Below are 25,958 nucleotides of genomic sequence, written 5' to 3' on the forward strand. Positions count from 1 at the left end.
AAGATATAAATTGGTGAAATCGTAAAAAAAAATGCAAAATGGTAACATTTGGGGGGTTCCTGTGTCTACGTAATGCACTATATGGTAAAAGCGACGTGATACCATTATTCTATAGGTCAGTCCGAACACAACCATATGCAGGTTTACACAGATTTTCTAATGTTATATATTTTTTTAAATCCTTTTTTTTGGCAATTAATTTTTAATAAAATGGGCCTATTGTGACGCTTATAACATAGTAACATAGTAACATAGTAAACAAGGTTGAAAGAAGACAAGAGTCCATCAGGTTCAACCTAGGAGAATCCTACTGTGTCGATCCAGGAAGGCGAAAAACCCCTATGGGGCAGAAGACAACCGCCCCGCCACATGGAGAAACTCCCCCCCCCCCCCCCCCCGACTGCAATGGCAACCAGAACAATCCCCGGATCAACGTATCACCAGAAATCTAATGCCCATAACTTGTTATATTATATTGTTCAAGAAAAGTATCAAGTCCTCCCTTGAACTTATTTAATGAATCGGCCATGACAACCTCATGTGGCAGAGAGTTCCACAGTCTTACCGCTCGTACAGTAAAGAACCTGCGTCGATGCTGATGATGAAATCTTCTTTCCTCTAGACGTAGAGGATGCCCCCTTGTCATTGTTACAGACCTAGGAGTAAAAAGACCACTACAAAGATCTCTGTACTGTCCATTCATATATTTGTACATTGTGATCAGATTGCCCCTAAGACGTCTTTTTTCTAGCGTAAATAACCCCAAGCTTGATAACCTGTCTTGGTACTGTAACCCACCCATTCCCTTAATGACCTTTGTTGCCCTCCTCTGCACCCGCTCCAGTTCACCTATGTCCTTCTTATATACCGGTGCCCAAAACTGTACACAGTATTCCATATGTGGTCTGACTAGTGATCTTTAGCATCTATACCTCTTTTGATGCACCCCATTATTTTATTAGCCTTGGCAGCTGCTGCCTGGCACTGATCACTAAAGTTGAGTTTACTGTCCACCAATACCCCCAGGTCCTTTTCGGAAGTAGTTTTACCCAGTGTTTTATTATTTAGCACATAACTGTACTTATTATTTCTATGGCCCAAATGCATAACCTTACATTTATCCACATTAAACTTCATTTGCCATTTCTCCGCCCAAGCCTCTAGCTTCTCCAAATCCCTCTGTAATATGATATTATCCTCCTCTGTACTGATTACTTTACCCAGTTTAATATCATCTGCAAAAATGGAGATTCTACTCTGTAGCCCCTCTACAAGATCATTAATAAAAATATTAAAAAGAAGTGGACCCAACACTGACCCCTGAGGTACCCCACTAGTAACTAAAACCCAATCTGAATATTTTCCATCAATGACCACCCTCTGTTTTCTATCACACAACCAGTTACTTACCCATTTGCATACATTTTCCCCCAGTCCCAGCATCCTCATTTTGTAGACCAACCTTTCATGCGGCACAGTATCAAATGCCTTTGAAAAGTCCAGATACACAACATCCACAGCCTCCCCCAGGTCCAGTCTATAACTTACCTCTTCATAGAAGCCGATCAGATTAGTCACAGCAATAACAGTTTTATTTTTTCACCTACGGGGCTGTATGGGGTGTCATTTTTTCCGCCATGATCTCTAGTTTTTATTAATACCATATTTGTGAAGATCGAACGTTTTGATCAATTTTTATAGATTTTTTTTTATATATATAATGTAACATAAAATCGGTAATCTGCGCATATTTTTCCCTCTTTTTGTGTATGCTGTTCGCAATGACGCTTGTTATATTTTAATAGATTGGACAATTACGCACGCTACGGTATATTATATGTTTATTTATTTTTATATGTTTTATTTATATAATGGGAAAGGGGGGTGTTCAACTTTTATTGGGGGGGGGTTTTGGGGTAGTGTATTAGTGATTTTAACTTTTTTTTTTACACATTTGAAGTCCCTTTGGGGGACTTGTACATACATAACTCTGATTTTTACACTGATCATTGCTATGCCCTAGGCATAGCATTGATCAGTGTTATCGGCGCTCTGCTCATTGAGCCTGCCTGTGCAGGCTCAGTGACCAGAGCGCCGATCAGACCGCACGTGAGGCAGGTGAGAGACCTCCGGCGGTCCGTTTTAACGATCGGGACCCCCGCAGTGTGACTCGGTAAGTGACAGGGGACTCCCCCTGTCACTTACACTTAAACGCCGTGGCATTTAAGGAGTTAATGGCACGCTGCAGCGTGTCATTACCGGTGAGGTCCCGGCTGCTGATTGCAGCCAGCCCCCACCTGCTATGAAGCGCGCTCCGCTCTGAAGCGCACCTTATAGCTCAGGACGTACCGGTAGGTCCTTGGTCATCTGGGCACAGACTTCCAGGACGTACTGGTACGTCCTAAGTCGTCTAGGGGTTAAAGTGTCACTGACGTTAAAATTTTTATTGCAGAAATCAATAGTAGAGGCAATTTTAAGAAACTTTGTAATTGGTTTTATTAGCCAAAAAAAGAATTTTTATCATGAAAAAGCAGTTTGAAGCTCTCCCCCCTGTCCTTATGGTTTTCCTATAGAGAGAGAAAGTAAACGCAGCAAAACAGGACAACAAAGAGTTAATTTACATTCACATCCCGGGCTCTCTTGTCTGTAGTCACCACTGACCTCTCTGACCTCTGAATAGCACTGTGAATAGCTCCCCCGCTGTGCAATCTTTTGTTCTCGGCTCTCAGCTGCCCGCTAATCTCGCTCCTTCCCCCTCCCCCCTCCCCTTTTCATAGAACAGACAGATCCGACTAATGAAAAAACAGTCAAGATTTCCTGATTCTGAGCAGTGGATGACAGAAAGGAGAGGAGGGGGGGGGCTGGGAAAAGGCTTTTTACATGCAGATAATGGCATATTTGGCTAATAAATATAATTTAATGACCGTGACTTTTTAAGGATGTCCAGCTCTGACAGCCTGAGATTGAACTGGTGAACAAGTGGGAAACGCTATGAACAACCCTCCACAATGGAATATTACGTCAGTGCTACTCCCAGGATTATGACATGGACTGGCATAATGTACAATACAGTAGTGGTACACTAGTCTTTCAGGTACACTAACAGCTTGGCAGTACATTAATTTGGTCATGGAACCAGTGGTGTGCCCCATGTCTGAGGAACCATTTTTCAACACGACAACACCAGGCGGCATTTTTGTTGGGCTACTGTGCGCAGATTGCATGGCCTTTATATGCTACCTTGGCCTAGTCTTCATCAAGTGTATCTGAGACGTCATTGGACGGCAATTGCAAAGGGAGCTAGGTGTATATGATATAGCAGAGCTGGGTGTGTATTGTGCAGGCTGCAGAGCTGAATATGTATTGTGCATGCTGAAGAGCTCTGTGTGTGTTTGACCTAGCAGAGCAGGGAGTATATTGTGCATGCTGCAGAGCTGGGTGTGTGTTTTGGTTTAGTAGAGCTTGGTGTGTATTGTACATGCTGAAGAGCTCTGTGTGTGTTTAAGCTACCAGAGCTAGGTGTATATGATATAGCAGAGCTGGGTGTGTATTGTGCATGCTACAGAGCTGTGTACTGTATGTTTGAGTATAATTGTAAAGTGGCCCTGTCAATTTAGTGAACTTAGATCCCTTCACTGCCTTAGACCACAAGGGAAATTTGATGGGCATGAAATATTTTTTTATTCCTGTTTTCAGTTGTCTTAACCAGGGGTGCGTCTTATAAAGCAAAAAATGGGGTATGTCTGGGGTCCTTATCCTTAGCCAGACATTGTTCCTGACCTCACTTCTTCTTTGTCCTTCGGATTGTTTGCCTGGTACTTCCAATTTAACTCCTAGCTTGTCATCTGTTGGCCTGTTGCAATCAGAATACTCTTCTGGTGTCGTCATATGATGACTATCCCGGAAACTTATACTACGTTTACACAGAACGATTGTCGGGTGAATTTTCGCCATAACGATCGAATTCGAACGATAATCGTCGTGTAAACGCGGCAACCGATCGATAAATCGTTCATTTTGATCTTTTAACATGTTCTTAAATCGTCGTTCGTCGTTCGCAAAAAATTCGCCGATCGTTCCGTGTAAACAGTTCGTGCGATAGTCCGGCAGCGCCGCCCGCCGCCCGGCCCCCTTGCTCGCAGCCTGGCCCCCTTGCTTGCAGCCCGGCCTCCCGCTCGCAGCCCGGCCCCCCGCTCATCCGCAGCCCCCTGTGCCGGCTCGATCGCCTCCCCCGCCGCTCTGAACGCCGCCCCGATGGCCACCGCCGCTCCGATCGCCCCCCGCTGCTCCGATCGCCCCTGCCGCCCCAGCCACGAGCATACGTTACCTGCTCCGCGTAGCAGGTCTTCGAAATCCCCGACTCCTCTCTTCATGGCATTGATTGGCTGAAGAGGAGCCGTTTGAAATTCCCGGCTCATCTCTTCAGCTAATCAATGCGCTGAAGAGGGGAGCCGGGGATTTCGAAGACCTGCTAAGCGTATGCTCGTGGCCGGGGTGGCGGGGGCGATCGGAGCGGCGGGAAGGGGGGCGGGCGATCGGAGCGGCGGGGGGGGGCGATCGGAGCGGCAGCGGGGGGGCGATCGGAGCGGGGGGCAGGCTGCGCGCGATCGCAAAACGATCACAAAAATTTTTTTGCTGTACGATGTATCGTACCGTCTAAACGCTGATCGTTATTAAAAAAAAAATGTTACTTCGAAATCGTTAATCGTACAATCGGGCCAATTATCGCTCCGTGTAAACTTAACATAAGGGTCCGTTTACACAAAGATTATCTGCCAAAGATTTGAAGCCAAAGCCAGAAACAGACTATAAAGAGAGATCAGGTCATAAAGGAAAGCCTGAGATTTCTCCAATTTTCAAATCCATTCTTGGCTTTGGCTTCCAATCTTTGGCAGATAATATGTCAGATAATCTTTCTGTGTAAATGGACCATAAGACCTTGGGATCTTCCTGTGGAAAAATCACACCTTCTTACATGTATTACTGGTGAAAGCAAGGGGTTTCTTTAGTATCTGTGCCCACAATCTAGCTTTCTCCAAGTGGTTTCTGACCAACATTTGCAACACACAATGGTGATAAACCCCTTTAAGGTGAAAATTGTAAAATGTTTTGTAACAATAACACTGCTGAAACATTTCCATTTCGCATCTTGTTTAATCTCTTAATCTTATCAGGAAAAACAAGCACTGTATGATATTGTCATTTTAATATAAGTCTCTGAAATAGATGTGTTTGAATGCCGTAAGCAGAAGAGATGCCTGACGGGCAAAATATCTCAGACCTGCTGAGCCTTAAATTTTATTTCTACTGGGGCTTTTATGATTAAGATGTAGAAAAACTACATTTAATACACAAATGGAATACCCAAATAAATATACGGTAATAGAACTGGCAGTGGGCATCAATAATTCAGTGTATACTGTTTCCAATAAACATACACTTGAAATAAAGATGAGCTTGGTTCACTTATGGTTTTTGTCTTTAGGTACATTGGTTTACCCCTGAATCCTTCCTTCCTAAACTGAAGGAATAAGGTTTAATAATACTATATTAAGGTTTAATATGCTATAATCACCTAGCCAGATACATACATAGATCAAATTCTGATGGACATTAGGGATGATGTAACCAGGGCTGTGGAGTCGGTAAGCCGCAGCTCCGACTCCGACTCCTGAATTTTATCAGGACCGACTCCAACTTCGACTCCTGAATTTTATCAGGACCGACTCCGACTACCGACTCCGACTCCTGCTCCTTCATAAATGGCCAGTCATATACCAGGGGAGTTATTTATCACACTGGCTCAGCAGCTTCTTCCTAATGTCCTACATGATCCTGGGGCGACTTCTGAGGGAATAAAGGAATACTGTATATAAAGCAGCTTCTCCTGTGTGTGCAGTGGATGCAGCCAGTCTCCAGCCTCCATGTCCTGAACAACTCACAACTAGACTAGATGGAGCAGGTGATCTTTTCCTGCTGACAGTCTTCTATGTTTCTAACTAAATATTCACCATACACACAGAAACACTGCTAACAATGCCAGATGCATGTGATATAGATGTCATCCATAGTGATATATAGGAGGTGACACATAGTGATATAAAGAAGTCACACATAGTGATATATAGGGGTCACTGTGGCTGCAGCACACAGCCTGCTGCAGCCATAGCACACACACACAGCCTGCTGCAGCCATAGCACACACATAGCCTGCTGGAGCCATAGCACACACACACACACACACACACACACACAGCCTGCTGCAGCCATAGCATACACACACACACACACACACACACACACACAGCCTGCTGCAGCCATAGCATACACACACAGCCTGCTGCAGCCATAGCATACACACACAGCCTGCTGCAGCCATAGCATACACACACAGCCTGCTGCAGCCATAGCACACAAACACAGCCTGCTGCAGGTGTAGCATACACACACACCCACACAGCCTGCTGCAGGCGTACCATACACACACACAGCCTGCTGCAGCCATAGCACACACACACACAGCCTGCTGCAGGTGTAGCATACACACACACACCCACACAGCCTGCTGCAGGCATACCATACACACACACACACACAGCCTGCTGCAGCCATAGCTCACACACACAGCCTGCTGCAGCCATAGCACACACACACACAGCTGCAGCCATAGAACACTAAAGAAAAACACCACAATGAGGACAGAGGTTACTGCTACACTACTTATGTCTCCTCCTTCTCATCTATATTACATTGCATATGAGCAGCAGTGTAATATAAAGATATCCTATCATCCGGCATCAGCACAGATCACCCCCAAAAACAATGGACTCTTCCCGCTCAGAAACAAACTGCCAAATAGTGACCGACAACTCTTCCTCGACCACCCTTATGTAATAGGGCCAGTGTCCTATTAGAATGTTGCTCATAATATATATTAATGAGCAAAACTTATAAAATTCATATCAAAACTTAATTTTAAATTGTTCTAAGATTATTTTTAAAGCTGGAGTCGGTACATTTTTTCCGACTGCAGCCAAAACTAGTTCCGACTCCACAGCCCTGGATGTAACTAATAACGACAAATTAACCCAAGTTACATAATAGATATAGGGTAGTAAGGGTATTAATTAGGGATGGTTTGAACCCTTCGAGGTTTGGGTTCGTATGAACCCGAACGCTCTGCATCAGATTCCTGCTGTCTGCCCGCTCCGTGGAGCGGGTGGATACAGCGGGAGGACCGCCTGGAGAACTGGGTGCACTGCAGTGCACTGGTTGAGTATTAATTAGTAGTGACAAGTAGTAGTAATCAGTGCTCATACTGCAGAGACTGCAACATACACAGTGCTTCTGACTTAGCGTACTGTATATTCTAATGCATAAGGGTACACAGCACAGGGGGTGCTCTGTATCAGTAGAACTATTTTGGTGGCCTTACTTGATCACAGTTTGGGAGCAGGGACCAGGGCTTTAGCAGCCCTGTAGTTCCCAACACGGGCTGTGTTGTGCCTTACTGCTGCCGCTCAATGTATAATAGTATATAAAGAAAAAATTACACATTTATTTTTTTTTTTTAAAAAAACTTATATTTCAAAGTAATATTAAAGCAATGTATAAAAAATATTCTCCAGAGTTCCCCTTTAAACTGTGCCTACAACAGCTACTGTACTACTCATTATATCTGGTTATGACATCTCATGAGCTGTTTTTTATTACATATCAATCCAGTTGCTTTAAAGAGTATGTGCACCTTTGGGATTTCTGTAGAAGTTAATTAAGAACAGAACTGCTTACTTGGGCTTGGAGCTATAGAAATCTTATAGCTATGAGCCAAAGCTTTACATTGGTGTTTGATGGGTTGTCAGCACTAGGACTGACACTATCCTGTGACATGCTCTTTAACAAACTAGAACATAGAAAATCTGCAAAATAGTAAACATAGAGATTTTGACACACTAAAATGACTTGATTATGTTTTATTTCTCTCCAGGTGTGAATCAGGATATACAGGCCAATACTGTGATAAGACAGATTTCAACATACTCTATGTAGTGCCGAGCAGACAAAAGCTTACTCATGTCCTCATTGCAGCCATCATCGGTGCCGTACAGATTGCCATTATAGTTGCCATTGTCATGTGCATAACAAGGTAAAAGTTTTTTTTAATTACTTTTATTGTGTATATTTATTAGAAAAAGGGATTCCACAGGCCTTTTAATTAAAATTTTATATGTGGCATTACTGTATGTATGAACGTTTATAAAGCCGAATGTAACTCCAGGATGTGCGGTCTTCACAGCACATCTTCATTTTATACTACTTTCTTCTTCTACAGCCAGTGAGGAGTATGTTCTTCTCCATGCTGAGAGACACTGATGCTGAGGAGCGAGTGGTTTTTCCCTCCCTCCCTCTGCAGAGTCAGTTTAGGTGGGTTAGTACATGGTGGATTCAGATACAGAGAGGATTTTATCTGACAGCAAGTGGTGTTTTATAATAGTACAGGTAGAGATATATACAGAGGTAGTAGTTGCCAAATTAATAGGTAACACTCTACTATGTCTATTGATGGGCTCCCTGTTCCTTTAGTTACAGTGCTGTACTGAGCAGTTATGTGCAATGATGCATACAGTACAGTGTGCATGCAACACCATTGTATATTGGCCTGGCTGGTTGCAAGAGTAGGTGTATGTGGCACTACTGCAGATTTATATACATTGGAGGAATACTACTGGTGTATAACCAGCAGGAAATACCAAGGAAAGCATCTGAGTGCTGCTCAACTTCAAAAACATAGCAAGAAACAAAACATGCAGAGTAATAGAAAAAGTAAATAGACACTCACCCAATTAAAACTCCATAATTTTATCGATAATTAGAGATGAGCACACCTCGAGCACGCCTATGGCTGAATGCCCAACCATCAGACTGGCGTGCTCAAGTTGCTCTCGTTTCTCTTGATAATCCAAACAAATTGCCCTAATGTAGAGACAAACAGGTTCAGCAGAGGGGACTGGACGGCAACAAATAAAATTATGGAGTTTTAATTACCGGGGAGTGTAACAATACCTTTTTATTACCATACATACTATAATGAATTATACTGTACTATGAATTATAGTGAGCAGCGATGCATACAGTACTGTGTGCATCACAGCATGCCTCACAGCCACTGGCTGACTGTACTTTAACGAAACACAGTGATCCAGCACAGTGATTAAACACAATGTCATGCTGCCATGATAATAGTGGCGTATGCTACATCTGTAATTGCGTATCATCAGCCTAGCATGGAAGTAATGACAGGTTCCCTTTAGGGTCAATAGAGTGGAATATACCTAATAATAATTGGTGATCCAGGATGTAAGATGTCTGCAAATGCCCCGTACAGATCCAAAAGAATCAGGAGAGAATCGCTCTATGTAGTTCATCAGTTGTTTTTGGTTTTTTTGGCAATTATCCATTATTCCATGACAGATATATGGACTAGCTTAGCCACATGGGTAGTAGGTGCTGTAAATACTACTCTGGAATCTGTTGGCTCTATACAAATAAATATATTATTATTACTACCCTGAAGAGAGTTTTCAATACATTAAATGATTTAAAAGGTTTTCTGTTTTCAATTGCAGGAAATGTCCAAAGAACAACAGAGGACGTCGACAGAAGCAAAATCTTGGTCACTTCACTTCAGATGCTTCATCCCGGATGGTGTAGCCTCAGTGTTTTTTCTTTATTTTTCTTGTTTATTTTTTATACTTACATTGACCATGTGCTGTACATTTTTATTATATCTTTTTTTAAAGAATGGAAATATTTATTTCAGAGGCCTTATTTTTGGACATTTTACAGTTTAGCTTTGTTGGTTGTCTATTGTACTTGCAAAACATCAGCTCTGGCAGCAATGGACTGATACAGCTTTCATTATTTTTCTGGTTCTTTTTGTTTTTATATTACTTTCCTGGAAACACAATTCAGTATTTTTTGGCGTGTGCTTTCGCATGGTTGTTAATTATTCATATTTTGTTCTTAAAGCATCTCAGTTTTGACAACATTGGGGTCCAAGCCACAAATTGAGCAAAAGATTTGTTAACTAAGGGCAGGTCAATGGTCGATAAAGTATGATAAGAAGGATTTCAGGCTACAGTTTGTAAATTGGTAGGAGATACTTTAGCTTGAAAAAGACTAACTCGATCTGTACCTCCAATGTCTAAAACAAAATGGCGGATGAAATGTTCACTACATCCCCACGATTGGTTGCTCCTATGGAACACAGGCTCAGGCCTCCTGTGGTTGTAGATAATGAACAAACAAGAAAAATGTTAAGAAATACCCTACAAACCAGGCATGAGCTAAAGGTAACAATGTTTACAGTTTTTTTCTTACCAAGCTTCATAGAAGACACTGTGTTAAATAGATATTTCAATGTTTTATAGAATTAGTTATGGACATTTTTTTTTAAACACTGGCTATCGCATGATATGTGACTTGTATTCTGTGAGTAGTGGTAACATGTTAAATATGTTCTATGGTTTCTAATCCTGACATTTATTACCCATTAGGGTCTATCTTCAGGGGCTAGGGATTGCAGTAGGTGCATTGTTCTGTGGTGTCATTATCTGTAGCTGTTTTGTATTACCTTTTATTTATTTTTCAGTTATTGTGTCTGTGACTATCTGTATTTTCTACACCATTGAAATAAAACATGTCAATTGGGCACCAAAAAAATTGGCACCACACAAACAATCCCCATTGCTCCCGTGCCACCACTGACCCTTGAAAAATACCTTCCTTTTTTAATAAAAATATAGCATTTAATACTACTGGGAGAAAATGTTTCCTTGGCTCTTACATTAAGGTCCGCACAATACTTTTGTTACATTTAGATAAATGTTAAAATTCATGTAAAATAAAATTTGAAACTGTTGATCAGCATACATATGTTAATTTGAACACCATTACAAAAATAAAAGGCTGCTTTAATAAAAAAAAAATGCTTTCCCCAATATGTTTTATATGTAAGTATCTGTGCTCTACCCAGAATAGTTGGCCATTTATAGGAAAATGTGTGTATACTGTACTGGATATTAGTAAGGAAATATGTTTACATGTTTAGGCAAAGACATTACAACTATACCTGGTATTAAGGTCACAGTAATATAGTGTTTTTTACGCTACGCTGACCAGTTCTAGTATCTTGTTCATTCACCCTGTTTCAACAGATGGTTTGGATATCTCAGCTAAGTAGCTCTCGGTATTTTCTTTCACAGATTTATTACTCAGAGCATGCTTCCTAATTTTAGTGGTTTGGTATTTCATAAGGCATGTTCACACAGTGCTTGAGCGATGAGTAGTTATAAATGTCCTCCCAGCCTCCTGGGGTGGAGCTTTTTATTTCATGTTGAAGGTCTACTGAGGCAGCTGTCTCTTAGCTCTAATGCCAGAATTGCATTTGGAGTCCTAAACAGCAACCAGAGGACTTCAACTCCAACAAAAACCTAATCATGGATCATCGTGAAACGACTTCTGATAGCATTAACTTAAACCGTTTGTCGGTTGTATCGGAAGATGACGAAGACCACGATTCGGCCTTAACTATTGTGACAGTTCTTGACAAAGTGGCCACAATTGTGGAGTCTGTACAAGCCAGCCAGAAAAGAATGGAAGAACGTCACAGAGAAATGGAGAATGCCATCAAGACTATCCAGATTGACCTCCTGAAACTTGCACAGGCTCATAGCAATACCACCTACACTGTTAACAAGCTATTCGAAAAGACCCGTAAAGTAAGCTCCAATGTGAAAGACGTAAGATCTCGAGTAGATAAACAGAGTGATCAGGTCCTAAAGGTGGAATCCAAGCAAGAAGAGATGCTGAGAAAAAACAAATTCAGAGTTGTCATTTTCCAGGTAATGAAGCAAACTCAATTGCCTGTGGTGGGAAAGTGAATGTTTCATGGGCATTTTATCTAAAGAAAGGTTCAGGGTATTCAACACTTCCAGGGTACTTCTACCATTTTGGTTCATGATTATTAGAATTACATATACTTTCAAGTTATGTTCCATATTTGTTTGCATGCATCAATTTTTTAACACTCTTACCAAAATGTAGAAAATCTTTGTTAGGTCATAGTAAAAGATACACAACATCAACATTCTCAAGAGCAACTTCTCTAAAAGTTACTCCATAATTCACTCATTCATTTTCTGTTACTTGGGACCGATGGCATGTGAGGGTTTTACTGTAAGAGTATGGGGTAAAGGTTCTGATCATATATTCTATATTTAGATGTGTTCATTCTATCACCAGGCAGAGGAGATTAAATCGCTCTATTTGTTGCCTCCTTGAATAGTAACATGAGACAATTGAGGCCGTAAATATATAAAGAAAGCAAACTGCACAATTATTCAGGGGCCTGTGCAATACAATTCCATTTCTCTTAAAGGAAAATCTCAAAGTAAAGTCCATTTACACAGAAAGATTATCTGCCAAAGATTTGAAGCCAAAGCCAGGAATGGATTTGAAAAGAGGATAAATCTCAGTCTTTCCTTTATGACCTGATCTCTGTTTATAGTCTGTTCCTGGCTTTGGCTTCAAATCTTTGGCAGATACTCTGTCAGATAATCTTTCTGTGTAAATGGACCCTTAACCTTACCTTACGGTGCGTTTACACAGAAAGATTTATCTGACAGATTTTGGAAGCCAAAGTCGGGAATGGATTTAAAAAGAGGTTAGATCCCAGTCTTTCCTTTATGACCTGATCCCTGCTTATAGTCTGTTCCTGGTTTTGGCTTCAAAGATCTGTCAGATAAACTTGTCTGTGTAAACGCACCATTACTAATAAATATCTATTTAATGCAGTCTTTAACTGTGCTTGTATTGGACAGAACATGGTTTTCCATGAGTTTACGAGTTCATCTAGATGGCTTAGTTTTCTTTTATATAGTACTATGCTGTATTTGAATGAACATTGCAAATCAAGCATGTCCTGCAGAGGGCCTTATTTAGGATGAGATATATTATCTAGACCTTCAAAATTACCCACACTTTTTATATATATTTTTTTATAGTTTATTTAAGTAAGTTTTAGTAGAAGCTGACCTACATACATTTCTTAAAGGGAACCAATCACCTCAAAAACGCATATCCAGCTTTTGAAATGTGCTGTTAGACCACACAGCACACTTGCCACACGTTTTCATAGCCTCCTTGTCTCCCCCGTGTAAGCCGCAAAGTAGCTTTATAAAACTGGCGCCCTGTATGCAAATTACCTCAGGTAGTCATCTGGGCGGTGTGCAGCTGGCAGGTAGTCACGGTCGCCTGGGCGTTCCTCCTCTGTAATCACGCCCCTCTGGGCGTGATTATAATGGGCGAGTAGCTGTGACATCACTCGGGAACGTGCCGTGCCCGACGTCGGTGCGCCTAGGTTCTGACGCTGCCGCGCATGCGCAGTACAGCCGCTTCCATTTCGGCTGTACTGCGCCTGCGCAGAATAGCCTCCAACTCAGTGATCTCCGGCTCGCACTGAGTTCGAGGCTATTCTGCACAGGCGCAATACAGCCAGGATGGAAGCGGCTGTACTGCGCATGCGCGGCGGTGTCAGAACCTAGGTGCACGGCACGTTCCCGAGTGATGTCACAGCTACTCGCCCATTATAATCACGCCCAGGGGACCGTGACTACCTGCTAGCCGCACACCGCCCAAATGACTACCTGAGGTAATTTGCATACAGGGCGCCAGTTTTATAAAGACAAGGAGGCTATGAAAACGTGTGGCAAGTGTGCTGTGTGGTCTAACAGAACATTTCAAAAGCTGGATATGCGTTTTTGAGGTAATTGGTTCCCTTTAAGTGTTCTTTCAGTTTTAGACTAACAACTCACAAACATGCCAATGTCGCAAACATTTTATTAGTACTTAGGATTCATTGTGAATGTGAATTGTCTAAGCATGTTATCCCTTACCCATCCACTTACTTAATCCCCCACTAGTCTGGAGAATAAGGGAAATTGCGCTTAGGAATAAAAGGTGTGCCCTATCTGTGTACAGCCAGCCCTCTATTCATTCTCTAATGAGCCACCAAACATTTCTGGGTTCAGAAATTGAATTGTTCAGTGGCCCCATAGAAAATGTATGAAGCGCTGACTCCATTCATTCTGGGGCCAGTTTTATCCTAGTTCTTAGGATTGGTGGGGGGCCCAGCAGTCAGATTCCAAGGGATCTGTATGTTATCCCCTATCCTGTGGATATGAGATAACATGGTCAGATAGCAAAATATAAAAAAAAGCATACCAAACATTATATGTTTACCTCTCCGCGCTCAGTTGCAGTGTCAGTGGTGTCCTCCTCTCCCCCGTCTGTAGTCACCATTACTTCCAAGACAAGCTTCTGCCAAATTACTGCCCGCAGCGCTGTCCTGTGTCAGCCAGTGATTGGCTGAGCAGGCTGTCACTGTCTCAGGAGTAATGGTGGCTACAGACAGTGGGGGAAACTGGGGTAGCACGAAGGAGTAAGCATAAAATGTTAGTTATGTTTTCTTATATGGCAAAGAGATGTAAAAATAAAAAGTGCTAGTGCCAGATAACCCCTTTAATAGGAATCTGTCAGCACTCAAGATTTATCAAGATTTATCAAGATTTACCCGTACTCCTAATGATTATTGTTGAAATGATACATACCCCCCTAAATTAATATTCCTGAGGGGGAAATGTGTGTAAAAACTATAATCTAAAATCACCCTTCTCACCCAGCACCACTTCTCTGGATTTATCATCACACCTCTTGAAAAAACCTGCGCACCAGAGGCAGCCATGCAGCAGCTTCAGTTATCTGTCAGCACCAAACTGGTGTGGATTTTACCAACATTTTATTGTGAACAAACATACATTAAAAATAGGATAAGCGTGTACATTTTTAAGATTAGGAAACTGATATGGCAATCACAAATGAATAGCAAATGTTGCCTTGGTTTCATGTATTATAAAATTTTTAGAGTATTCTGTGAGCATATTCTGTGAACACATTTTATGGCATCAAAAAAACTGACATCATACAATAATAATAATATCATACAATAAACACAATTAGGGCTATATTACCACACAGTTTTTTTGCTCAGTATTTTGTTCAGTATTCTGCAACCAAAACCAGGAGTGGATTGAAAACACAGAAAGGCTCTGTTCACACACTGTTAAAATTTAGTGGATGGCCATGATTTAATAGCAAATAATTGCTGTCATTTTGAAACAGCGGCCGTCGTTTTGAAATAACAGATCAAGAGTCTTCAAAACTTTCCAACTATCCCTATTAATATATAACTTTATAAAATTAAACTTCTTTAGGCTATGTTCACACAACGCAAGTTTTTTTTATTAATCACAGCTGCTGTGGCTGATTTGCAATAACGGCCGTGATTAATGCAAAACTTAGGTTGTACTGCAGTCAGAGGGGATCCCAGCCAGAGTGTATACACATAGTATACGCTTAGGCTCGGATCGCTAGCGGCCGCACAAAAAACTGACATGTCAGTTTTGTGCAGCCGCTATTCATTGAATAGCAGCAACACAAGCCTGACAGGCCACACAATGGAGAGTGTGGCTCCAGCTGCACTCTCCATTGTGTTCAATGGTGAATTGAGATGCGGGCCCACACAGATGCGCCCACATCCCAATTCAATAAAATGAAGTTCATCCCGGCCGATACTGCAGTACCGGCTGGGATAAACTTCACTGACACTGGCTGTTCTGTGACACGGCCGGGTCGCAGAACGGCTGGTATCTTACGTAGTGTAAACCCAGTCTTATACAGTAATGACCCTTCTAGTGTGGAGACTGCAGTGGCAGGAATCCTCTAAGAGATACACAATGAAGGCCTCAGCTACCTCCTGTAGTGCCAGAACTGCTGAACTGTTGTGCAACTGGTTCCAGGTCCTTCCCTTGTTTGGGGTGATGGGGGAGAGTCCTATACAGAATAATGTGAAAAACTGAAGATTTCCAGCTTGTCCGCTAAAGAAGGGCGGAGTAGCTGCTCTACTGCAGGCAGACACACACACACAGGGTCCATCATATGGCAAGTGGTGAGATGGTGGAGGTGACTGTGACCAGTGTGTTCTGCTGAGAGTTGTAGTAGTTAGGTAGGAGGGTGGTCTGTCCAGTAAAGCTTTAGTAATACCTGACATGTCAGAAGTTACTCAAAATGACAATAACGTTTTAAGATGATGGAAAAGGATGGGTCCATTGGAAGGAAGAAACAGGTCCTCTCCAGCAGCCACAGCCTGCACAGCTCTGGAAGTCGGGTCGTGACATCACCATTTTATCCAGGAAGTGAAGCCTTGATGCAGTAGTAAATGCAGGGAAAAAAGCACTTTATGTGCATTTCCCGTAATAAGTGTATATTGATGATTTGCATAACCTTTGGAGGGCAAAACAATACTTAAATTAAAATTTTCGCCGGACTTCTTCAACTACTAAAAAACTAGTGTGAGCATGCACACTGTAATTACTGGAGGACATATCTGTACTGGAGTGCACTAATATATGTAAGCAATACACTTTGTTAACATCCACAGAAGGAATGTAAATTTGACAGCTTTTTTTAATAAACTTTAAAGGCGGTGTCCGACATTAACTGACATAACCTGTCCAAATTTGCCACAGCTGTCATTTACGGGCCACCCACTCTCCGCCACTGTCTTATGTTGTGTTAACACAGACATTTATCTGACAGATTTTTGAAGCCAAAGCCAGGAATGCATTTGAAAAGAGGAGAAATCTCAGTCTTTCTTTTATGACCTGTTCTCTGTTTATAGTCTGTTCCTGGCTTTGCCTTCAATAATGTGTCTGGCAAATCTCTCTGAGTGGCCATTTCTGGTGGGAGTGGCACGTAAACAGATATAAAAACTAAGGCTACATTCACATGTTCCTTAAGTTTGTGGGTCTGCAATTATGGACAAATTTAGGGTTCACTGATTTCTATTGGGCCATTCACATAGTCTATAGTTTTACTGACTCGTAATCTGTGCCACATAAATTACTGACAAGTCCTAGCACAGGCTGTAATTGCAGCACAGATTCAACTAGAAGTCTGTAACATCTGCAAACATTCCGGGTCATCTTAATTTTACAATCACCTTTCCATTTTTTGCGGATCACAAACAATAATTGCAGACATAAAATACAGTCCTAAGACAGCGGCGAAGAGTGGGTGGCCTAGGAACTGGGACACACTGTTGTGTCCCCCACAGAATAGTAGATTTTCCATTTGTGCCAGACAACCTCTTTAAAGGGGTAGTACGGCACTCAGCAATTATTCACAGAATAACACACATTACAAAGTTATACAACTTTGCACGTGCACGTGTACCCGGAAGTGTGGTGCGCTTTACATACCTGATCCGTGTTGACCGACCCCGTCCGCCATCTTCTTCAAAGACGTCATCTTCGGGAGGCCGGCCAACCCACTCCTGCCGCCCCCCCCCCCCTCTGCCGCGTCATAACTGTGCTCAGCTGCGATTGGCTGAGCACAGTTATGCTCAGCCAATCGCATCTGAGCAGCTCATGACGCTGCAGAGGGGGGCCGGCATGTGGGACGGCTGCAGCGAGTCGGCCGGCCTCCCGAAGATTGCATCGACAGAAGACGGGGGTCGGTTGTATAACTTTGTAATGTGTGTTATTCTGTGAATAATTGCTGAGCGCCGCACTACCCCTTTAATTATGGCCAGGGCTATATGGTGATCTTGGCCACAACAGGGGTCTGCATGGATTGTGCTGTGTTGGGGCTGAGGTAATTGAAAGTGGCCATGACTGTGACCCCGCAGTCGCAAGAAATCCATCTTGTAGCCAGGCTTAATTACCTCAGCTCTGAGGCAGCAGGATTTATCTAGAGCAACATAGTGCAACCAAAACGCAAACCTAAACATTGTCTTTCCTGAGCTTTCTATATTTTTCACTGTATTATATTTAATCAACTTATGGAACAGATTTCAAACTTTTACATTTCTATTGTATTACAGGAAGATGTTGAGTGTCCAACTAAAGTAAGCGTTGCTAAAGATTCATTGGATGGGGTCTTAAGGGATAAACTTTACCCACCAAATGACCTCTCTTCAGATGAGGAGTATGAAGTTCAAGAGTCCAGAACCTCACGACTTAAAAAATCTGGCAAGCAGCGCATTGATAATATTAAAAAAGCATTTTCTAAAGAAAATATGCAGAAAACAAAACAAAATTTTGGAAAGAAAGTCAACCGAATCCGCACAAGGATAGTGACTCCAGAAAGGAGAGAAAGGATGAGACAATCTGGAGAGAGGCTGAAACAGTCTGGAGAGAGATTCAAACAAACCATAGTAAAGGCAGCACCTAATAAAGAAACATTCAAGATTAAGAAGAAGGAAAAGCAGCGCACCACAGCAGAAGGTCAAGAAGGTGAGAAAGAAGATGTTGAGTCCGTTTCAGAAGGTCCCTTAGTTGAGCCCATCTCAGAAGTTACATACACAGAAGTGGTCACCGTTAAGAAGAAGAAGAAAAAGAATGAAGATAAAGCTGAACTTTTACCAGACCAAGAAGAGGAGAAACCCACCCCAGTCTCAGAAAAACCTTTGCTGAAACTAGAAACAAAATTAGATGCAGAAGAGACCCCACTTGTAGACATCAAGCTGTCATAGACATAAAAAGAACTTGTAAATTCTATGAAAATCTCTAACATGCCTCACTAGGTGTGTGCCCTCAAGCACCAAAAGGACAGTGGTGCCTCAGAATGGTAATCCTTCACAATTACTAGAATAAAATCCATTATATACACTTAGATTATATACACTGCATCATATTATCTTTAAGGGCACGATAGTAATTTCATTCAGCCACAAAAAGCTAAAACTTAATTCTAAGTCAAATTCTATAATTCCATCTGACATGTATTTATGTAAAAAAAAACTAATGACAGCAGAAAAAAGTGTGAATGTGGTTAGTTATAGTTAGATACTAATGGTAATAAAGAGTCATATAGGCTAGGGTGCTCCATGTTTGGTTAGTATAGGATATGAAAAAGGAACCAAGGCCTTTTCTTATAGCATGTTAGTGGATGGTTTTTGGATGCTGGGATTTTTTTAAAGACTGAAATGTTATTTTATATGTGTGAATTAAATACATAAAGATGTGTGGTTGTATATGAAGGCAATAAAGTGAATTCAGTATACTACTCCTTAAAAAAAACATTAAACACATATCAATATCAAAGACATAAAATATGTGCAATTACTGCAAGTCTAGTGGATGAAAATGGCTTCCAATGGATTTAGCTCTCCACTGTAAGTTTCTTTGGCTTTAGATGTGGATAAATAAATAAATCTGGTCATAATTTGTTTTAAGAGGGAATGAAGCATCAGTGGGAGTGTTTTCTGTCATTGTATTAGGCTCTATCAAGCTTAGTATTATGGTGTCTAGTTTAAATGGTATTTACACTATAATTATATTAAAAGAGGACCTGTTGCAGTATTTTAGAACCTAAACTAAGCCCATGGCTACATACTGTGGGGAAAAATTATCAAAATTATGTCTGATGTACACCAGGGAAAAGGCCGGGTGGCTTGTGCAATAATCTGCACCCTTTTCCTGGTATGCTCTGCACACCTGATGGGCAGGCTGGGGGCACGGCAAGGCGCGCCTTATTTATCATGATTTAGCAGGTGTAAATCATAGCAGAGATCTATGATCTATCTATCTGCTCTTTGTGCATCTCTAAGTAAATCCGGCATGGGAATTTATGTAAAATTTATGATAAATTTCCTGCTGTGGTTTAACCTCATTTCTGAGCAATTTTGCAATTGTCCCCTCCAGCATCGAGATTAAAGCTTTTTTGTCGATATACAAATTAGAATGTTCCCCTGGCCACACCTTGGCACTGCCATTTGCTTTACAAACCCACCTCTGCAGAATTTTATACTCCCCTTGCCATTTGATTGACAGCTGCTAGGCTGCCTTACCTACTCCGCCTCCAATTGTTTTGCAGGTGCTGTTCACCCATGGTGTGGCGCATGTGCGGTAAAGCTATATTCTCTTGCCTTCCTTTTCTAATGTTCAGCACTTGTAAAAAATATACAAGAGCAAAATGGGTTGTCAGCATAATACAGCTCTTGACTCTCTGGGCTCTTGCGACCAGGGAAACACCCTCTGGGCACTTGCAGCTAGTTTGTCTATAGAAAAGAAGGGCTTTAATCTTGACACTAAAGGGGACAATTGCAAAATCAAAGGTATATCCGGAATCAGGTTAACACACATTATCTAGCCATGGGCTTAGTTTACAGTAATATTTAAAATACTATAGACATGTCCTCTTTAATTTATAAAACTGCTGGCTAAAGCGGGATCTTTGTCCCTTATTTTTAGAATAGATAAGGGTCCCCAAGGACCCTATCAGAATGTGTTGGGGACATACCTTAACATTATATAATGAGAACCTGTACAGAACTATAAGTTAATAATGTAATATGATCCACATAAATACAAAATAAAAGTGGATGTTTCAATTGCCTGTACAACTTAATCTCCTGGGTGTGGATGATGAAGACTATATGAAGACTATATTATTTACAGGCAATGTCATTGTTTATAGCACCATGCTATCATCTCAGTAGCCAGCAAGCTACAACTAATCCCTGAACAAGTACATAGCGCACAAATGGAATGAAAAGGTACAGTATATGGCATGTGAACAGTATGTCTCAAAAGTATGTCAGACTTTTTTTTTATTTGCAAGGAAGTGGAAGTGATAATCACGAGGAAAGAGCTGTGAACATTACAGGCATCTGTTGGACCCATCTGTAAAACATGCAATAATTTAAAAAAAATGAAGAAAAAAACAGCACTGCCTGCTCAACAGCCCATGATCTGGATGTAGCTGTTTGTGAAAGAAAGCAGCCATATTATTCGAACCCCATGCAACCCATGTAAATTCATACATCCTCTACTAATACAAAAAAATTTGATCAAATGCAAAAACTCTTTAATAATGCCTGCCATAATTCTTTGAAAAAGAAAAGTTGTTTTATGGACTTAGTATATGATTAAAAAAAGGTATGGGAAATACTTTCTTTGGATCAGTGTTTTTGCTATTCTTCACTAGAGATGAGGACAACTAGAGCATGCTCAAGTCCGAACAATCACACTTTAGCATGCTTGAGTCACGCTCATCTCTATTCTTCACCAAAAAGGTTGGGTACATATGTCTCCAGTCTGCAGAGTTTTCTGAAGCCTTATTCTGTGAAGGGTCAATTACATATTGGCCATGTAAATGATAGAATTACTGGTGCTCATAATAAAAAAAATATAATACAGCTTGTTGTTTGGACAATTGCTGCTGTTAAGAATTGTGTTGTGTTTTGAATATATATGCTTGCTTTACAGTTGATCTCCCTACAGAATCTACAGTACATGGATGTATCCTGGCAGCTATATTTTACGGAACAGGTTATATATGTTCAGTCTCACTTATATTATTGTACAGTGAACATTTTGTTACTTCTTGGTTTATATTGTACTTAAAGTCGTTTCTTGAAAATAAAAAAACATTGTGGGGGGAGTTCTCATTGTGCGCCTCTGGCATATGTCACAAGAAGGGGCAGATTCTCAACTTTCCTGTGGCGTAAAAAAAAAGGAGTCCGTAGAGCCTCAGTTGCAAGTCTCAAAACATGGGAATAGCCATATATCCCTAGCCTGTTGCCAAAGGGGTGCCTCCAGATTGCCTTTAGATTTTTGGTGGTGTATGCCTGCCATATACCTCACTCACCTGATAGGCGGGCAGGCGTGCGGGGGGGGGACATGGTTATGAAAGTTTACACCTGGAAACAGGCATAAACTAGGCAAAAATCTACACCTGCTTCAGATCATCCGGCCTCACTCAGTAACTGGCTGAGCAGCCATCAATGCAGTCAGTTTTGGAAGTAGAAAGTAGCCAGAGCTGCAGTGGACTGAAAAACATCACAGTAGTAGCCCTTGGGAATGGAGATAGATGAGTATGTGGGTTTTCTTTCCATTTTGCCCCAGCAACATATAAAGTTTTTTAAGTCTCTGTGTAATCCCTTTCAATAGGTATTAATAGAATTTAATTATGTTAATAGTAGATAACAGAATTTTAAAAAATATTGTTAGGGACACATTGAAAAAAAAACAAACAAACTATACTTACCAACCTCGCTTCCTTGGGGAGCCCCCCCTTCCATCTTAATGTCCGACTGTTATGGCTGCTACTTCCAAGATAGACTTGTTTTGGCAGCCAATCACTAGCTGCAGTTCCCAGGAGCCAGAGCATTTAGGTAGGGACCATAAGACATTGGGGACCCCCGAGGGAGTGAGGATGGTAAGTATCTGTTTTGTTTTTTCAACTTGTTCTCAGCAAGATATAAAAAATAATATTATCCATTGGATTATCCAGAATTCAACTTTAATATTAAACCTGTCAAAAAAGCCCAGAAGGTATAAACTATTTGCAATAGTTCACACAGGCTTACATTAAAAAGTGTTCAAGGTGGCAGAAAAACAAAAACTGAACAGCCAGACCAATGCAATGGCACCAGCAGGAGATCAGTAGCAGCTGAGTACTGTACATATACGTCTTGTTTCACTGCCACCCTAAACACTTCTAAATGTTAACAAATTCTCCGGACAAGCCCTTTAATGGGGAAGATTTATCAAAACTAGTGCAGTTACCTATACCAATCAATGCAATGTCTGCTCTGATTTTTCACAGTCTCTATGAAACAAAGTAGTACAGTGATAATATTGGCTGCGGCCTGTCTATTTCTTTGGACTAGTTTGACAAACCTCCACCATTATATTTTTTTATTTCCATAAATGGACACATATGGTTATAAGATCCTAAACTTTGGGTATCAGTAATCTAAAGCTGATACAAAAGATATAACAAGATGGAAAGATAAAGTAGAGCTAAAGTCAGCATTTAATGATTTCTTTTTGGGTATATTCTAACATTTTGTTACCAAGTCGAGGCAACATCACAGCTGCTTATGGTGGCCCTTAGTCACCCAATACAGGCATGGATTTGGCTTCACAGTAGCTGCAATGTGGGAGCACACCTTTACTTTCAGTAAGGCTAGAAGCACACACTTCAGTTTTTCAAAAACTGCCGATGCAGTTTTTGTGACAAAACCAAAAGTTGACTTTTCTTTTCTGTTGGATCCTCTTTTGGTTTGGGAAAAAACACTGCAGAGGCAGTTTTCCAAAAAAAACTGATGTGTGTGTTTCCATCCTTCCATCCAGGAAAAATGAACTTTTCCCCTACCCACAGGATAGGTGAAAAGTTAGAGATCGTGGGGGGTCCAACCTCTGTATCCCTGCCAATCTCCATACCGGACCCCAGCTTCTGTATTATGAATAGAGTCGCGGGTACAGAGCGTGACCTGTGTCTCTTATCATTCCTATGGGGCAACGAGAAGAACTGAGTACAGCGCTCTTCCAGCGTGCTCGGCTCTTTCTGTCCCTCCATAGGAATGATTAGAGCCACGATTAGGGTGGATAGGGGAAAAGTTCATTTTTCCTGAAATACCCCTTTTATAGAACTGTAGAGCCAAGGCTATAGAAAACTTGACATAACAATGTGCTAAATTACATCAACTTTAATGTAGCATTGCTTCATCTGTATTGTATTCCTGATAATCTGGAAACTCTAACAGATTATGTGTTGCACATATGATCAGGCTGCAACCTTTAAATTGGATTTCTGAACTTAGTGATTGGTAAAATTAGAAACATATATGTAAAGAAGTACAATTGTGCTAGTTTTAAGTAATAACTAACATGCCTGTACAGATTTTCTCCCCCATGGATTTGATTACTTCCCGGTTTCCTCTCTGAACTGTGACTCTGCTGCCGTGCAAGAGCGCAGACACTTTCTCACAACTGCATGTGCAGTGAAGACCGACCGTCTATACGAATAGTACAGATTAGGAGACTGCAGTTTAACTGAGCATAAGTGACCCACCTTACTGGATGCTCAAAAAAGGGTCATAACCAAGGACAACGGGTTATCAAAACAATAATGGATTATATGGAGTATATATATCTCTTAAACAGTGTATTTTTAGAAATGCTCGTACGTCATTTTTTATTTCACATAATGCATGTTTAAACCTGTTCATCTTCATGGCACAACCCTTTTAAGTACAGTAAACCCCTCATACTAGCACTGATATATGGATACACTGAATTTGGACATGAAGAATATGGATTGTTTGCATCTCGACCTGTAATGTGATTACTTTGTTAAGATCATTAACAATTTATTATTGTACGCATGCTACTAGAAATGGCTTCATTTGAATTGCAAAATAATTATTATATGACAGAATCTGATTATTTGTAACACAGACTATTAATAAATTTCCATCTTTTGAAATGATTTGTCTCGCACAATTCACTGCAATGTTGCTTCTAGATCATAAACTAACGTTTCATTCGGTGAGGCACACATTTTGTTGAATGCAGAAACCTATGAATGATTTAGTTCATCATTGTGTTATTAATTAGCCCATCAGAGCCCAGAGTCATTAGATTCTACATATTTATTAACAGGAAAGCATAAAAGAATGACTAGAAAACAAGGGCCACAGGAGAGGCTAGTTACATCTCCCTACAGAGTCACAGGCAATCCTACATCATAGCATGCAACCTTATCATCAGACAAAACTGTAAGATGCATAGTGACTGGAATAATATTAAACCAGGGGTCTTCCACTGTCCTCTTGTAAACTCATATAGGCAAAAATGTCATAGGCAAATGTCTTAACATCAAAGGTAACCCTATACATATATCTACATAATGCCATGATTGCAGATATTCTGTGACTGTGCTCAGAACTGAAAGATAGTTAGGCCTCTTTCACACATCAGTATTATACTGTCTACAATCACAGACATAGTATAGTATCCATTGACTTTAATGGACCTCTATTACAGTTCTGTAAAAGGGCCTTTTTCACTCCTATATACCACTATAAAAATGTGCATATTACTATTAACAAACAATGCCATCCTACATAAGTAAAGTGGGCATATTGCTAGATTAAGCCAGTGTATAATCCATTTTATTTAACTGAGGTTGTATATTTGTTAAATAAACCACACTCTGGAAGAACATGCATGCATGAGTCGTTCGGCACAACCCTAATATGCACTCTGGATCAATGGGGAATGCTGTCTACCACCGATTTTCCAGGATGGATCCTCAGTGTCAATTACTGTAGCAGTATAGGGAAGAAGTTGGAAGTGAAATTCGTTTGGCGCAAACACCCGTTTTGGAACACCGGCCACGTTCCCCTGGGCTTGATCTAAATGGAAAGAACTACTGGAACTGGTGAAGATTCCATGTAGGCTTTTATTCACATGTGACGCGTTTCGAGGGCACAAGCCCCTCTTCATCAGGCATCAGATGCCTCTAAGATGTAGTTATTTCTGTGATGCAAGATGCAGGTGAATGACTTCTGACACAGAGATTACAGGAAACAACTTGAACAAATTTTCCTCCTTGATTATCTCCTTGTGAAGATAATACAGGAATTATAGCCTCTTCGGCAAAAGGATGTTACACAGCTTTTACATTCCTTGGTAACCATCCCTTTAAAGCCGTCCCAGCTGAGGAAATTTCAGATCAGCACCATTGTGTGCCACTTCCTGATTCTTTCTGGGATTACCACTCTTCTGGGATTACCACTCCCTAGGATTCCGGCCATCTGAATGATGGCACAGCTCAGAACAGAGAGCAGTGGTCGGGAACCTAGGCAATGAGCTACTACAAAAGAAAGCTATCTTGCATTCCCTATCACCTAACCAATGTATAGTTGATGGGTACAGAGTTTATTCACTGCTGCAATAGCATGTGTACTGCATTAGGGATGAAATGTTTTGATTGACGCATGCTTTAGTTGCTATGGGATATCGATCATTTAGGTTGGGGCTTCA

General features: G+C 41.1%; 2 protein-coding genes across 3 annotated transcripts in view; both read left to right on the forward strand.

The window, feature by feature from the left end:
* TMEFF1 (transmembrane protein with EGF like and two follistatin like domains 1) overlaps nucleotides 1-10,966 on the forward strand; it is a 186,453-nt gene extending 175,487 nt beyond the window's left edge. For both annotated transcript variants that reach the window (XM_069960267.1, XM_069960269.1), the window contains exons 9-10: nucleotides 7,988-8,146; nucleotides 9,627-10,966. In XM_069960267.1, coding sequence (XP_069816368.1) covers nucleotides 7,988-8,146; nucleotides 9,627-9,711 — 244 coding nt within the window. In that variant the 3' untranslated portion in view covers nucleotides 9,712-10,966. The remainder of the gene's footprint in view (nucleotides 1-7,987; nucleotides 8,147-9,626) is intronic.
* Nucleotides 10,967-11,402: 436 nt separating this feature from the next.
* On the forward strand, nucleotides 11,403-24,364 carry CAVIN4 (caveolae associated protein 4). Its single transcript, XM_069958159.1, has 2 exons — nucleotides 11,403-11,903; nucleotides 18,002-24,364. Exons 1-2 carry the CDS (start codon nucleotides 11,499-11,501, stop codon nucleotides 18,650-18,652), a joined length of 1,056 nt encoding a protein of 351 aa, XP_069814260.1. The 5' UTR covers nucleotides 11,403-11,498; the 3' UTR covers nucleotides 18,653-24,364.
* Nucleotides 24,365-25,958: the final 1,594 nt, after the last annotated feature.

This window comes from Dendropsophus ebraccatus, chromosome 2 (genome assembly GCF_027789765.1).
Source record: "Dendropsophus ebraccatus isolate aDenEbr1 chromosome 2, aDenEbr1.pat, whole genome shotgun sequence".
NCBI classification, from domain to species: Eukaryota; Metazoa; Chordata; class Amphibia; order Anura; family Hylidae; genus Dendropsophus; species Dendropsophus ebraccatus.